Genomic DNA, 14,922 nt, shown 5'->3' on the forward strand with positions numbered 1-14,922 from the left:
GCAGATTGTGACCTGCAAATCCCCAAGGGGAGCCATTCCATTGAAATCTATGGAAATGGCACTCCCTCCCCTGTCTCAGGTGGGACCTGAGCAGCAGCTGTCCACCACAGCCTTGGTGAGCCCTTTTACTACACGACTGTGTCCCAGGACAGGGAGAAGACTCTAACCTTTTAATCTCATTCCCTCTTATAAAAGCACAGCAAGCTGCATTTTTGAAAACATCCTGACAAATAGAAGCTGGAATTAGAATGCAGTTAATCTTCCACTTTCTGGGTCGCCTGGGTGGCTCAGTGAGTCAAAGCCTCTGCCTTCGGCTCAGGTCATGGTCCCAAGGTCTTGGGATCAAGCCCCACATTGGGCTCTCTGCTCCACGGGGAGCCTGCTTCCCCCCCGCCCCCCGCCTGCCTCTCTGCCTACTTGTGATCTCTGTCAGATAAATAAATAAAATTTTAAAAATAAAAATTAAAAAATCTTCCACTTCCTATCCCCAGTGGATTTCATTTCTAATATGTGGCGTAAAACAAAGCTATCCAATAAACGTAGAGTTGGTTCTAAAATTACAAAGAAAAACTGCCATGGCTGCTCTTTACCATTTCTGGAAAGTGACTATGTGTTGTTCTGCCAAGTTTTCTTAGCAGCTGTACTTTGTAGGTGGCTCTCATCCAGCTTCCAGATGCATAAACATCCTGCACACGCACTGCTCAGCCCCTCAGAGCTCTCTCCCTGCAGACGGTGTGGACTTCCAGGCAGAAACGACGTAAGCGTGGTGTGAGCAGGGAATAGCAAAAGACCGCAGCAGTGACAAGAATCATGATAAAAGGCGCTGGAGAACGACAGGTGGACTCAGAAGGAAGACAGAGGCTTGTTCTTTTGACACTGTTTGTTCACATACAGTGAGTTACACCCCAGCAACACTAAATACTCTCAATGCCACAGAGGCATGTGAAAAACAGGGAATGTCCTTGTTTTTCCAAGGGATGGATGTGTATTTTACAAAATGGGAAAATTCCCTTTAAAAAAGAGACAAGTCAGTATTGGAAATGGAAAGACTCTTGTTTAAACTTGTTCAAAATCACATTTCATAAAATCTTTTTTTCCCAGTCTCTCTCCTTCTACCTTGAAATCCAATTATTATAGCACGTCTCCTAGGGTTATTCAACATCTCTTAATACATATGCTGAGAACTGATGAGCTGTAGGCAATAGAGACCTGATGGAAAAGAATATGAATTCTGTGAGGCATCCACCACCACCATATACAACGGAAGTCGAAGTTCTACAAGAGGTAGGAAATCCAGTATGGAAACAACTCAGGGAAGAGCCTCTTTATCATGAAGCTTGATGATTTGATGATAAAAAGCTAAATCATACATCTTTGAAAAAAAAAATACAACTATCTTTCCCCAAATATCAAAGGCAAGGCTTATCCAAATAATCTTGGAACCCTCACAATTCAGAAGTGGAAAAATAATAACCTGCAACTTTGTAGTTATTGAATTTTTATAAAGTTTACTCAGTTAGCTTAAAGATTTTGACAAGGGCTCTGCCTACTTGAGACCTCAGATGCTAAGTTATGGGTTATTAGCCTTGAGCTCATTTGTGGTTATTTGACCAGGAAGCACAATGTCTACTTTAATAACATGGTTAATCTCACAAAGACACCTGGCATTTTGCATTCACAGTTTCATGCTTATTAAAACATGCTTGATTTTAATGAAAATGATACAAATATAAGTAAAATGGACAGGAATAATAATTCAATTCACCACACCATACCACAGCACACCACACCACAGCACACCACACACACACACACACACACACACACACTCATGAACTCATTCTATATTTGCAAGTAAAGTCCACACTCAACTGAGGAAATTATTTGAATTCAATTAAGTTATGAATGTTGTCTTTTTTTTTCTTGGCTTTAATGTATCACAATTACTTTCTTCTATTTTCTATCCATTACAACCTAACCTCTATTGAGGTTGTAATGGATAGAAGGGTCATTTGGCAGCTCTATTCAAACAGCTCCACAATTTAAATCAATTGCACACTTGAATAGAGCACGAGTTTGACATTAATGGTTCTAAAATTATTGTCTATAAAATTCTGGGAGTGTTTTGGAGATGGCCAAAACCTTTATAATACACACAGACACACACAAATAAGTAAAACTCTGTTTTTAGGATTCCATATTTCATTTCCATTTTATTTCACATTCAAATTATTTCCTGAAATCATCCCAGAGGCTTTTGTTTTTGCTAAACTGTAAAGGTCCAGGCCCTGTGATAACTAGGAGATGTTTTTTCCAGCACATGAAGCAAATTCAGGATTTAATAGAGGCAAATGACAACTGTTAAACTATTTCCTATTTCATAATAGAATTTCTGAAAAATCAATTATTGTGGAACGAGGCCTATTAAATTTGATTTACAATTAGGAAATATGGGATCCGGCTTTGGAGAGGATGAGATCCAGCCCCCATATCTTACTGACATAAAGAGACCGAGGCTCAGGCAGGTTAACTGATGGGTCCACTTTCTAGAAGCAAAAATGGGACTAGAAGTCAGCCCCGCCTCGGGCCCAGCATCCTCAACGAAGCAGTAGTTCTGCTAGTTAGTTCTGTTCTCTAGCATCAGAACACATGTACAAAATAGGAAAGACACATGGCTATTAGTGGATTATTTTATAAACAAGATATTTAAAACTGCAGTTAGTACATGTAAAGAGTTGGCACAAGCAGACGAAGGTCCGCGTTCATGGCAGCGGTAGCGTCTGCACAACATACCCCCTCAGCCACTGCCCTCAGCCCTTCCCCCCTCCAAGAGAGGTAGCGCTGCCGGCTGCAGATTTCTTCAGCTCTATTTTCATAGACTGAGTCTCAGCTCGAGGCTCGAATTTGGTCAGATTTCCTGCTCCTGGAGCTGCCACTACTGGCTTTCCTGCTTTCATACCTTTTGACATAGGAATGCGGGTGGGTGTAGGTCGCTGGGATGACCCATCTTGTCCTGACTGTAAGAGAGAAAATAGGGAGATGTTGGTGAGTTTCCACCTGGATTTGCCATCAGTCTGAGCATCATCAGTGGACAGAAAGCCCATGGAGGGCACCTCTCTAGATAACATTGTTAAAACTTGGGAGTCAGGATCTCATCCACTCTGATTGCCTCCTCTCACCTGTCCTGAAACATCTGAGCCAGATTCCCCTTCTCTTCTCCAGCCCCTGACCTACTTCCTTTACCCTTCCAGAAGTGACCTTAACTCCTATTTCACAGAGAAAACACAACCACCTGGCATCAACTCAGGCAACTTTACTCCCACTGTCCCGTAGATTATCTCTACTTTCTTTAGAGGAAGCAACTCTCCTTTCGCCTCTTAATGATGCCAGACTCTTCTCATTTTTCTTGTCACTGCTGGCCATACCCTTCTTCTTGAAGTTCTCCTAAAACTCTCTGGCTGCGACACATTCTTACTGGAGTCTCACCCATTCGCCTACCATCTCTGATGACTCCTATTCAATCTCTTGTTGGCTCCTTGTTCTAGTTTGCCTTTCTTCTAAAAGTGGGTGTCACCATGCTCCCTTCTCAGCTCTCTTTTCATTTTCCACATTCACCCTGAGAATGGCCTCAGTTGTCACCCCATGTGTTGCTGAGTCCCAGGACCTTGAGCCTTCAATGATCTTCTGGAATACACATGTGTATTTCCAACTACTTGCCAGACATCTCCACTGTCTCTCAGGCATCTCAAATATAAATGCCCCCAACATGACTTATCCTCTCCCCAAACAGTAGTCCCTCTGTGTTTCTCATCCTATCTACCCATACAGCCATGCCAGAAACCCCAGAGCCACTCTCTAGATGCAGGTTGTCATGAACTCTTTGATCCTATCTTCAATACATCTCTGTCCTCATTTTCACTACCACCGTTCAAGCCTACCCCATCTCTAACCTAAAAAATCGCAACAGTGTCCCCACCTTCAGCCTCTGTGCCCTCCAATTTATGTTTTAAACTCTTTCATAGACATAGGTTTCTAACACATAAATCATGTCATAAATCTCTCATCAATGCCCTTTCCATCGTGTCCTTTGTCCATCCTATGAGATTAAAGGTCAATCTCATAATAAGCCATGCACCTCTCTTCCATATCTGACCCCAGTCTGCCTCTATATTTTCTGCTCTTGCATTTTGTCTCTGCGCCCAACAGCTGCAGCACCGTGGGAATGCTCACCATTCCCCAAATATGGCAGGCTCCTTCACATTGCATACCTTTGCACAGACTGTTCTCTCTACATACTCCTTCTGCTTTCTTTCTCAAAAAAAATCTCTCCTTATCTATGAAAACTTCCTCCTCTGGGAAGCCTTCTCTGGGGGGTTCCTTTTTATACACCTCTATCATAGGACCACCAGAAGGTAGGTTCCAACTGGGTAGGTTTCAATCCTGCCTCTCCTGCTAAGGTGGGCAATTCTACAGGTCCTTTTTGCAGTCAGCACCAAACCCGGTGCCCAGAGTGTAGCTAAACAATAAATGTTGAATGAATAAATGCACAAATGAATTAGCCTCACTATTCAATTTCTAAGAAACATGTCCTAAACTTTTTGTCATCCTTGACTTTATGGAATCTGATATATCTAAAGTAAATGGCCATCCTTTAGACCTTACAAATCTTATTTGAAGTCTTGTTTGTATATGGGGTTTAATCAGTAGTGAAAAATGTTACTAAAGTAAGTAAAACTATTTTGATCTGACCTTTAAAATGGGAATAAGATGTTTCAGCAGAAAATCTGTTCTAAGTTACAACTTATACCTCCACCATCTTTTTATAAAAATCATTAGAAATAACCACACATACCAAATTATGCTTTATGTTGCTTAAAAAGCAATATTATATTGAACCGTTTGAGAAGTGTGAGCAATTCTGAATGCTATTTAGCACCTTTGGGCCAATAACGAAAAGCTTTACTAGCAAAGCAATTAGTAACTCACACTTTGAAGTCTGTCTTAAATCTATGTTGGTACACAGAAAATTTAAGTAAATTATACTGTGGGTATGAGAAAATAAACCACAGTTTCTATACTTAAATAAGAAGCTTCCTGTCCTTAAGAGTGTCTAATACATGCTACAGAATTTGTTCAGAGTCTAAGAATCATAATTTCTAGTCTACTGGTTTCAATTAAAATCTAAATAGTATACATTCTTTTATAATTTAATTTACCAATTTGTCCCAAGTAAATGAAGACAATCACTGGAGGTATTTTTAAAACTAGAATTTATTTTAAAGCTCTGTTTTTTATACTTTGGGCACACTTTGTAATCATTCATTTAGTCTTCCAGTTGGTTATTGAATAGATATTTATCCAGCACTTGCTCTCTACAAGATGCTATTAATAAAATGTAGAATTTAGACATATAAGCTCACTTATTTTATACTATTAAAATAGGTTTTAATATTAAAATACTTTAATGTTATTTTTGGAATAAAATATGACTATGGCCATTCACAACCACATATTGAATATTTTAGGGTATAGAAATGTAAGCCAAGAGGCAGCTTTCATTCTTCCTGCATATTGACCATCTCTCTCAGTCTTGATTTTTAAAATTATTTTAAATATAAAAATTAAACTTTAAGCCTGATTATTACCATATGTTGACATTATGAAGAGGCCATCTTTGCAAGAATTTGGGAGGCCTCCATAATTTACATGAAAAAAGAAAATTTCACCCCAAATTAGTTCAATTTTTATTTTCATTTCTTTGGTGTAGCTTGTCCTCTAGGAAATATCTACTAGTGGACTCAGAGCTAGAGGCATGTGCTTTTGTTTCATTTCGGGCCCCTGGGTGATTCCTACGACTCACTTCACCCTCCCTGGGCCTACAATTTAGAGCATCTTCTACTCACCACTGATTGGGTTCCTCGAGTAGATGAAGTTGTGACCGGTGTTATGGTGATAGTGCTCGTCACCTTGCTCGCGCCAGGTCTTGATGAGAGATGGTTCCTAGGAGATCGAAGGACAGTGCCAGTGGAAACCTCCTTTTCAGCTGTCACATTAACAGGTCGGACAGTAATAACTGGACTCGCTCCTTCAGCCGAAGTCCCAGGGGATCGTTTAAACTGAGAACCTAAATGAATGTGAATTTTATTGTCTTCCGTGGTTATGATATTGGCATTGGAGTTATATTTCCGTAGTGGAGTTGGAGCAGTCTGTTTTTCTGGGGTGACTTTGAGGACAGTCCTTCCCATGGGCATTTCCTGGGATTCTGGAGAGACTCCCATCTCAGCTGGTGCTGCCGATGTAGATACCGTCATTATCTGAATGGGGGATGTGGGCCTGTCTGCAAACATACCTCTTCCGCCTTCTGGGGTCTTCTCTCTAGAAAAGGTAGTAATCGTGACTGGGGACATGGCTCGTTCTGTGCCAAGAGTAGCATCTCCACTTTTTGGTTTTTGAGCCATAACATTTGGTGACGGAATAATGGTTATCCTTGGTTTCTGATTCCCTAAGGTAGGAATGACCGTGGTACTAGAAAAAAATTCTTCAGATGTCGGGCTGGTTATTTCCAAAGTTGCTGTACTATTCTCATGGTCTGGTGTCACTCGAATATGCAGAGGCTGGCCTTGCTTTGGCGAAAGGACCAGCTCTCCTGGGTGCCCTGGACTGGCATTTGTTCGAGGCCCTTTCTCATGAGTGATTGCGGGCCCATTTTCCCTTTTTCTCATCCATGGAATCCAAGACTTTCTCATAGTGAGCTCATTTGCTGCAGGAGGATATCTGTCTAAAACAGAGGATCGTTCCATAGGTTTCTTCAATCCCACCTGTCGAAGGTTACTCATGATATGATTTTCTTCTTGGAAGGATTTCCGTATAAATACTGCTGGTGTTTCTTCCTCGGCTGCCTCACTGCTGATGGCATCCGTCTGCACTCCAGTCGACGTCACTGGAATATCCACCATTCTTCTTCCATTCATACTGGGTCTAAGAGCTCGGCTATACCGTTTAGAAAGCTCCAACTCTTTGGTCAGATTGAGGACCTCCTGCCCCATGTTTTTGTTTTTATTTTCTTCTTCCATAAACCTTTGTTGAAGGACAGAATAATCCACTTGCAATTGAGAAAGCTGATCTTCTTTGTTCATTAATTCATGGATCTTCTCTTTAAGAGCTTGGACTTCGGCTTTTAGGTCTCGACTTTTAGCTTCTTCTAACCGAAACCTGTGTCTCAGCTCTGCTTCCTGACTCACCACCTCACCTTTCTCGATTGCCTTATTCTTGGCAATCTGGTGCTTTATCTCCTCCAGTTGTTGAGAGAGGAAATTGGCCTTGTCCTGCTCAGTTCTAAATTTCTGCTCCAACTGATCGTACTCATCCTCTGTCTTCATCAAATCCCCCTCAACCACCTCCAGCTGTTGGAGGCGTTTCTTCAGTCTCTCAATTTCCAGTGTCAGTTCCTTTATCTTGTTATCTTCTGGGCAGGTGAGCTCAGACCCTTTCCAAGACCTTCCTCTTGTTATTTCTCTTTCCACTTCCTCTATCCCATCAAGTCTCTTCTTTAATAAGTCAACACTGCAGCTTAATTCAGAGGATTTTTCTTCTTCACTCTTCAGTTTACCTATTAACTCATCTCTCTCCTTCGTCAAATTGTATACCTTTTCCTCCATTTCAGATTTCAGTTTCAAAAGCTTCTTGCTTTCTTCAATTAGTTTCTCAGTTACATCCATAACCTTTCCTTGTTCCACCTTAAAATTTTTATTGAGTCCGTCTACTTTTCTCTCCTCTTGCTTTATTTTTTCCATCATATTTTTCCTTTCATCAACCAGCATCACAGTGAACGACTTCAACTTTGTAAGATCATCTTTGAGACTTAATTCAGCCTTTTCCAATCGACTTTCAGAACATTCCAGTTCTTTAACTCGACTCTTGACCACCTCCAGTTCATTCAACAGGTCTTTGGTTAAGTTCTTCTCTTTCTCAAGATTTACATGCAGCTGGCTGCACTCAGATTTACTCTTGCTAAATGCTTCCTCCAGCTTCTCCAGTTCAGACATTCTCTTCTGTAACTTCTCCACTTCCAGTTTGAGCTCCCGGCTATGGTGTTCCTCCTCCTGCAGCTTCTTCCGCAGTTCCCGGCACTGGGTTTCAGTTTTAGTGATCTCCTCGTCTTTACCCTCCATTTCGAGCACACGTTTCCGGAGATTTTCCACTTCCGCCATCAGGCTGGAGTTGCCACATTCCCCTTTGGCAATTTTATCTCTTAATTCCTGAAGTTCTTCCTCTGCCTTTTGGAGGTTTTTGTTGGTCTCTTCCAACTCCTCGATTCTCTGAGTTAAGCCGACCAGCTTGAGCCTAAGTTGCCTGTTGTGAGACTCTTGATTAGCCAACTTCGCATTCATCTCTTCATGCTCTTGGGAAAACCTTGAAGACTTGTGTTCAAAATCCACTTCTAACTTGAGCAGTTTCTGTCTGTCTTCTTTGGATTTGGAGGTGACGGCTTTGAGCTTTTCTTCTTCTTCCCTCAGTTTCTGAGTAAGATCCTGTACTTTCTGGCTCTGGAGGCCAAGTTGCTCGATATGCATTTGCCTTTCATCCACCAGCATGAGTGCAAAGGACTTGAGTTTCACAAGCTCATCTCTCAGTTTATTGAGCCGCTTAGCATTTTCCTTTTCTTTTCGGGCTTGGTAAGCCTTTTCTTGTTCAAGGAGCTTTTTCAATCTAGGAAACAAAATATATTAAAATATTATATGTTATTATTATATTATATATGTCATATATTACTTTTGTGTATATTTATTGTTATACATATTAAAAGGTTCATCAGCAAATAGGTTTGTCTTGGATATTAAATAAAAAATGAAATGCCAGGGGCACCTGGGTGGCTCTGTTGTTGAACGTCTGTCTTTGGCTCAGGTCATGATCCCCGGGTCCTGGGATCAAGCCCCATGTCAGGCTCCCCTGCTCAGCGGGGAGTCTGCTTCTCCCTCTCCCACTCCCCCTACTTGTGTTCCCTCTCTCACTAGCTCTCTCTGTCAAATAAATAAATAAGATATTTTTTTAAAAAATGAAATGTTATTACAGTAAATACCTATTAACTGCTGCAATATCGAGGGTTAACAGGTAGTATTTATGAAACTAATCAGAAGTCAGGATACTGATTACTCTTACGGAGGGGTAGTGACCAGAAGTGGGTATGAAGAGGACTAGTTTCCATACTTTTCAGGTACTAGTTTCTGTTTCATGATTTATGTGCTGTTTACACAGGCTTGGTCAGCCCATTACATTTCAGTAAGTGGAACTCTTATGAGTGTCTTTCTGCAGATATATTATACTTCAATAACAACCATTGGGTAACACTTAGGTTGTGCAATAACAAAAGACTATTTAAATAGTGTTTTCTGTATTCCAGGCACTATGTGTGTAATGCATTTATTTTTTCTTCATAGCAATCCTGTGAGACACGTACTGCTACTGCCATCCTGATAAGGAACGTGAGAGACGGTACTTGCATGGGGCCAACCATCAGGAAGTGGCAGTGTTGGCATTCAAACTCAGGCAATAGGGCTCTGGTATCCTTGCTCCTCACCTCTGCATCTTATTACTTTAAAGGATCATTTTATTTTAAATGAAAGGGCGGGTGCAGAAAAAAAAGAACTTGGGAGGGGCATCTGGGTGGCTCCATGGGTTAAAGCCTCTGCCTTCGGCTCAGGTCATGATCCCAGGGTTCTGGGATCCAGCCCTGCATCCAGCTCTCTGCTCAGCAGGGAGCCTGCTTCCTCCTCTCCCTCTGCCTGCCTCTCTGCCAAATAAATAAAATCTTTAAAAAAAAAAAAAAAGAACTTCAGATTTTTAAAATTTTGTAGGCAATGATCACCTAGGAACAAAGCAAGACAAGCTTTCTAATAGAAAGCTGATCTGCATAAACTAACTTCAGCTAATGAAGAACCAGCACAGAATTTAAAATAAATGAAGGAAAAAGAAATGTAAAAAAATTTTTTTAATTTAAATTTAAATTTATTTTAAATGACTTTTTTATTTTTTGAAGATTTTATTTATTTATTTGACACACACACAGAGATATTGCACAACTAGGGGGAGCAGCAGAGGGAGAGGGAGAAGCTGGCTCTCCACTGAGCAGGGAACCCGATGTGGGGCTCAATCCCAGGACGCTGGAATCATGACCTGAGCCGAAAGCAGACTCTTAACCAACTGAGCCACCCAGGTGCCCCTAAATGATTTTGTAAATAAGAGAACCAGGTAGGGAAGAAATCTGAATTACTATCAATGCAAAAATATGGCCACCAGAGGAATTATCATGTTTCACATGTATGAAATACATTTTCTCTATGGTGTTTATGTATAGCATTAAAAAGTACGACTATAAAGACTCCAGAGTAACTACTTGCCCATCTTTATGTTGGTCAGTTAACTTGCACCAATTTCCTTCATTGAAGTAGAGTCAACAAAGTTACATTAATTTTAGGTGTACAACATAGTGATTCAACAACTCTGAATATTGTGTTGTGCTCACCACAAGTGTAGCTACCATCTGCCACCATCCAACACTATTACAACATCATTGACTCTAATCCCTGTGCTGTGCCTTTTATGCCCGTGACTTTTTCATTCCATAACTGGAAGCCTGTATTTCCCATTCCCCTTCATAGCTTGCAACAATTTCTCATAGTTATTTTCAGTTACCTGTAAAAACAGAGTTGAAATAATCATATTCACTTTCTGTAGTCTTAAGAATGCATTTTAATATTAATGTTTATCAGAGAAGCAAGTTATAAACAATACATATTTGTTTTAAGTATGCTTTATTCTTTCAATATATTTTGTCTTATCTACCTTAGTTATTCTGAATGATTTATTTTGTATTTACGACTATATTAGCTGTTGGCCAAGTAAATAGAAGCTAATAGTCTCACATTGCATTGTGCAAGAAATGACTGGACAAACATCGAAGCTATTTGTGGTGTTAGAGAATTATTATAGAAATGTTCTTGCGATGTCATTAAGATTTTTTTCTGGAATTTAATTTTACAAATCTCCCCTTGTGTCTAAGCGTCTATTAACTAAATACATAATTTCCAAAATCCATTATGACTTTATTCCTCCATTAAAAGATAAAGATTGTTTTCAAATCCTACAGATTCACAAGAGCAATGTTATAATCATTTCATTAAGTGTGGTTCTTATGTGTGGAAAAGGGCTTTTTCTTGATCATCTTTTCTTTTTACTTAAGTCAAAACAACTAAAATAATGTCATAGAACTACAGAGTAGGAGAGACTTTAGGGATATTTTCAAATTCCTTAACCTTAACTAGACTACCTGAGATGAATTCATTGAAAACATCAGTGCTTTCAACTCCAGGCTTAGAATGTTAAAATTTCTTTCTTTTTTTTTTTTTTTTTTAAGATTTTATTTACTTGAGAGAGAACACCAGCAGGGGGAGTGGGAGAGGGAGAAGCAGACACCCCGCTGAGCAGGGAGCCCTATGAGGGGCTAGATCCCAGGACCCGGGATCATGACCTGAGCCAAAGGCAGATGCTTAACAACTGAGCCACCCAGGCATCCCAAAATGTTACAATTTCTAAAGCAATTTCTTTAAATACCTTATGCCTCCATGCTATTACAGACAGTGGGCTGGAGTGCCTAAAACATGGGCTTTGGGGTCAGACATAGCTGTACCTGAATTCTGTCTCTCATTTTCCAACTGTAACCTCTGGCCAATTCCCAAAACTCTCTGACTCTCAGTTTTTTTACTTATAAATAGAAGGATGTTAACACCTACCTCACAGGATTGTTCTCAAATTCGAAATAGTAGAAGTAAAGTGACTGACGTATAGACTCAATACGTGGATGTCAAAAACACAAAAATAAATGTAAGAACTAGAGAGTAGACATCTGAAAAGTCTGTCCAGTGCTTTTTGTGTTGAATCTGTAAATATTTTCATGTCTGTAACTTGTCTTTGGTAGTAAAACCTCAGGTACTAATGTTTCAACCAGAGCAAAATCGAAGGCTTTCTCATGAGTAGGAAATCCTGTGACCAGGGCAGAATTTGGCTTCCAAGAAACTATATTTCTCTGGTCCTCCTAGCTGTGATTATTCCCCCCTCCTTTCCTCTGTCCCTTAAGCTCTCTCTTTCCCCCTTCTATCACTTCTTAAATTGTTCCCATCTCTTAGTTAAAGTGGATCCAATAGCAATACACAGTCCATTCTCTGCATTCTCTCTCTTTTTTTTTTTTTTTAAGAAATTATTTATTTATTTGACAGGAGAGATCACAAGTAGGCAGAGAGGCAGGCAGAGAGAGAGGTGGGGGAAGCAGGCTCCTTGCTGAGCAGAGAGCCCGATGTGGGGCTCAATCCCAGGACCCTGGGATCATGACCCGAGCCGAAGGCAGAAGCCTTAACCCACTGAACCACCCAGATGCCCCTCATTCTCTGCATTCTCTTAAAATTCAGTTACAGCATTGGTTTGGCTGAAGATTAGGTGGAGAAACAAGGTAAAACTATGTGACTCAGTCAGGACAGCCTGCTGAGATCCTTCTGAGCAAGAAGACTTGCACTTAAAATACCTATAGGGAAGACATTGGCGATGGGAAGGATGGGATGAATTGTGAGGATTTTGCCAAAGGCAACTGGCATGGGCTTTGTGACTGTTCACTCGCTAGGAAAAAGGGAGAGAGAAATAGAAAAAAATTACTTTGAAGATTTCAGCCTGCATAATTACAGATAATACCTTTAACAGGAAAAGGAAAACTGATGAGAAAGAGCCATGGTAGAAAATTGAGGTAACTGACAGCAAGATAGTCAAGTTAAAAAGTGTTTGGCCATATTTAATAAAACTGTATTGTACACTTAAAAATTTGTTAAGAGGGTAAATCTCATGTTAAGTGTTCTTTCCATAATGAGATAATTTTTAAGTATATCAAACGTTGGAAATGTAGTACTTTTGATGTAAATCCTATAAATTGTATAGCTCTTTTATATCTTACGGCCATCCCTAATGATCCCCACTGTCATTTACTTCCATCCAAGCCCTGAGTGTCTTTTGCTGATAATTCTGCAACAGCTTCTTAATGGGTTTCCTCACAAGCCCTGCCACCTGTGAGCTGTGTGATCTTGGATGAGTTACATAATATGAGATATTGCTATATCTCACTTTCCTCACTTATAAATTGGGCATCAAAATAGTACCTAGTTGATAGGGTTTGTGTGAGATGCATGTTACTTAATATATGGAAAGCACCTACAACAGTGCCTGACCCATGCTGAGCGTAGTTTCAGCTATTTTTAAGTTATAATTATTATTATTACTTACTCTTACCCAAATTCGAATATAATCACAGGTTGTAATGGAATCCTGGCTCTCCATGCCTTCTTGTTGCTCTAAGAATAGAGGCGAAAATACCTTAACATGGCCTAGCATGATTGGATTCCTCAGCACCTTGGCAGGTTCAACTGAATTCAGTCTTTCCTCTCTGATCTAAGCTGCTAACATTCTTTAAATATGCTGTGCCTTCTCCCTGGTATTTCCTACCTGCTCTTCCTTTCACTCTGGCACACACACCTGAATATATCTGGCTGATTTTATCCTTCAAGTTTCAATAAAGTGTCACTTCCTCCAGAAGCCTTCTTGACCAACTGATTCAGTTAGATCTGCTCATAGACTCCCATAATACCCTAAAGTCTTCCTTTATAAGACTAATCAACTTACAAATTTTTTAAAAGATTTTATTTGTAAGTAATCTCTACACCCACCATGGGGCTCAAACTCACAACCCCGAGATCAAGAGTCACATGCTCTTCCCACTGAGCCAGTCAGGTGCCCCTCGCCTTACAATTTTGTAATGCCTGACAACCCTTGTTAACACAAGTTGCATGAGGATACGTGTCATGTTTGTCTTGTTTGCCCCGTAGTACAATGCCTGACACATAGGAAGTGCTCAAAATGTAGTGACTGAATGGATGAATGAAAGAAAGAACAAATAAATAATCTTGAGGTAGAAATAGAGCTCAAGTCATCTTACACAGAGATGTGTAAACTGAAGTCCCTCACAATGCTGGGTATAAATTTTTGTTGAGCAGATATTGTGGTTGTTACAAGGCCAGCAATTTGATATTACTAGGGGTCATTAGACAATAAGGGGCTCTGGTCTAGTGAGCAGTGGCCTCTCTTGAAGACTGTGGTCTTTCCAGTCAGCCGTCTCCTAGAGAAGAAGTGTATCTCCTAAGTGGAAACCAAAACAGAGACGGAGCCCTCTCTGTGTGGACTGGGAAGGTCTCCCTTACAATACATCTATCTTTCATACTAGATGATGACCAACCTCTAGATATCCTATGAAGGGCCTCTGGAAAACTGGAACCCTAAATAATATTTTGTAGACCAGGCTGAAGTAAAGTTTTTGTGTTTCTCTCATAGGCCTTAGCATCTTTTTGTTTTTTTGGTTTCGTTTGCTTGTTTTAGTTTTATTTATTTATTTATTTATTTAACATATAATGTATTATTTGCCCCAGGGTACAGGTCTGTGAATCATCAGGCTTACACATTTCACAGCACTCACCATAGCACATGCCCTCTCCAATGTCCATAACCCAGCCACCCTAGCCCTACCCCCTCAACCCCCAGCAAACCTCAGTTTGTTTCGTGAGATTGAAAGTCTCTCACGGTTTTGGTTCTTTTTAAAATAATATCCCAACCTTGGCTACAGAGAAACAAGAGAGGGTATTTTACCCACAGCTGGACCAGAACTCTAATGTTGAGGCAGTGTACATCTGGGGTCTAGTGGGAGGAATGGTAGTAATTAAAGCGAGAGAAGTCTCAGGAAGAAAGAAAAGTTACAGGAGATCTTGGGACTATTTTGTCAACCATCCCTCCCTACACAGAAACTCTTTACCTTGCTAAAGCTTAGTAATTCCTGGA

General features: G+C 40.3%; 1 protein-coding gene across 4 annotated transcripts in view; it reads right to left on the minus strand.

The window, feature by feature from the left end:
* FILIP1 (filamin A interacting protein 1) overlaps positions 1-14,922 on the minus strand; it is a 226,713-nt gene that overhangs the window by 11,730 nt on the left and 200,061 nt on the right. For 3 of the 4 annotated variants that reach the window (XM_032873170.1, XM_032873173.1, XM_032873172.1), the window contains 2 exons: positions 5,904-8,709; positions 2,185-3,017 (listed from right to left, as the gene is read on the minus strand). In XM_032873170.1, coding sequence (XP_032729061.1) covers positions 2,811-3,017; positions 5,904-8,709 — 3,013 coding nt within the window. In that variant the 3' untranslated portion in view covers positions 2,185-2,810. Of the gene's footprint in view, positions 1-2,184; positions 3,018-5,903; positions 8,710-14,922 lie in introns of those variants that run through there. The other variant, XM_032873171.1, reaches the window with a different exon arrangement.

The sequence above is a fragment of the Lontra canadensis genome, unplaced genomic scaffold, assembly GCF_010015895.1.
Source record: "Lontra canadensis isolate GAN:19392208 unplaced genomic scaffold, GSC_riverotter_1.0 scaffold47, whole genome shotgun sequence".
Classification (NCBI taxonomy): Eukaryota; Metazoa; Chordata; class Mammalia; order Carnivora; family Mustelidae; genus Lontra; species Lontra canadensis.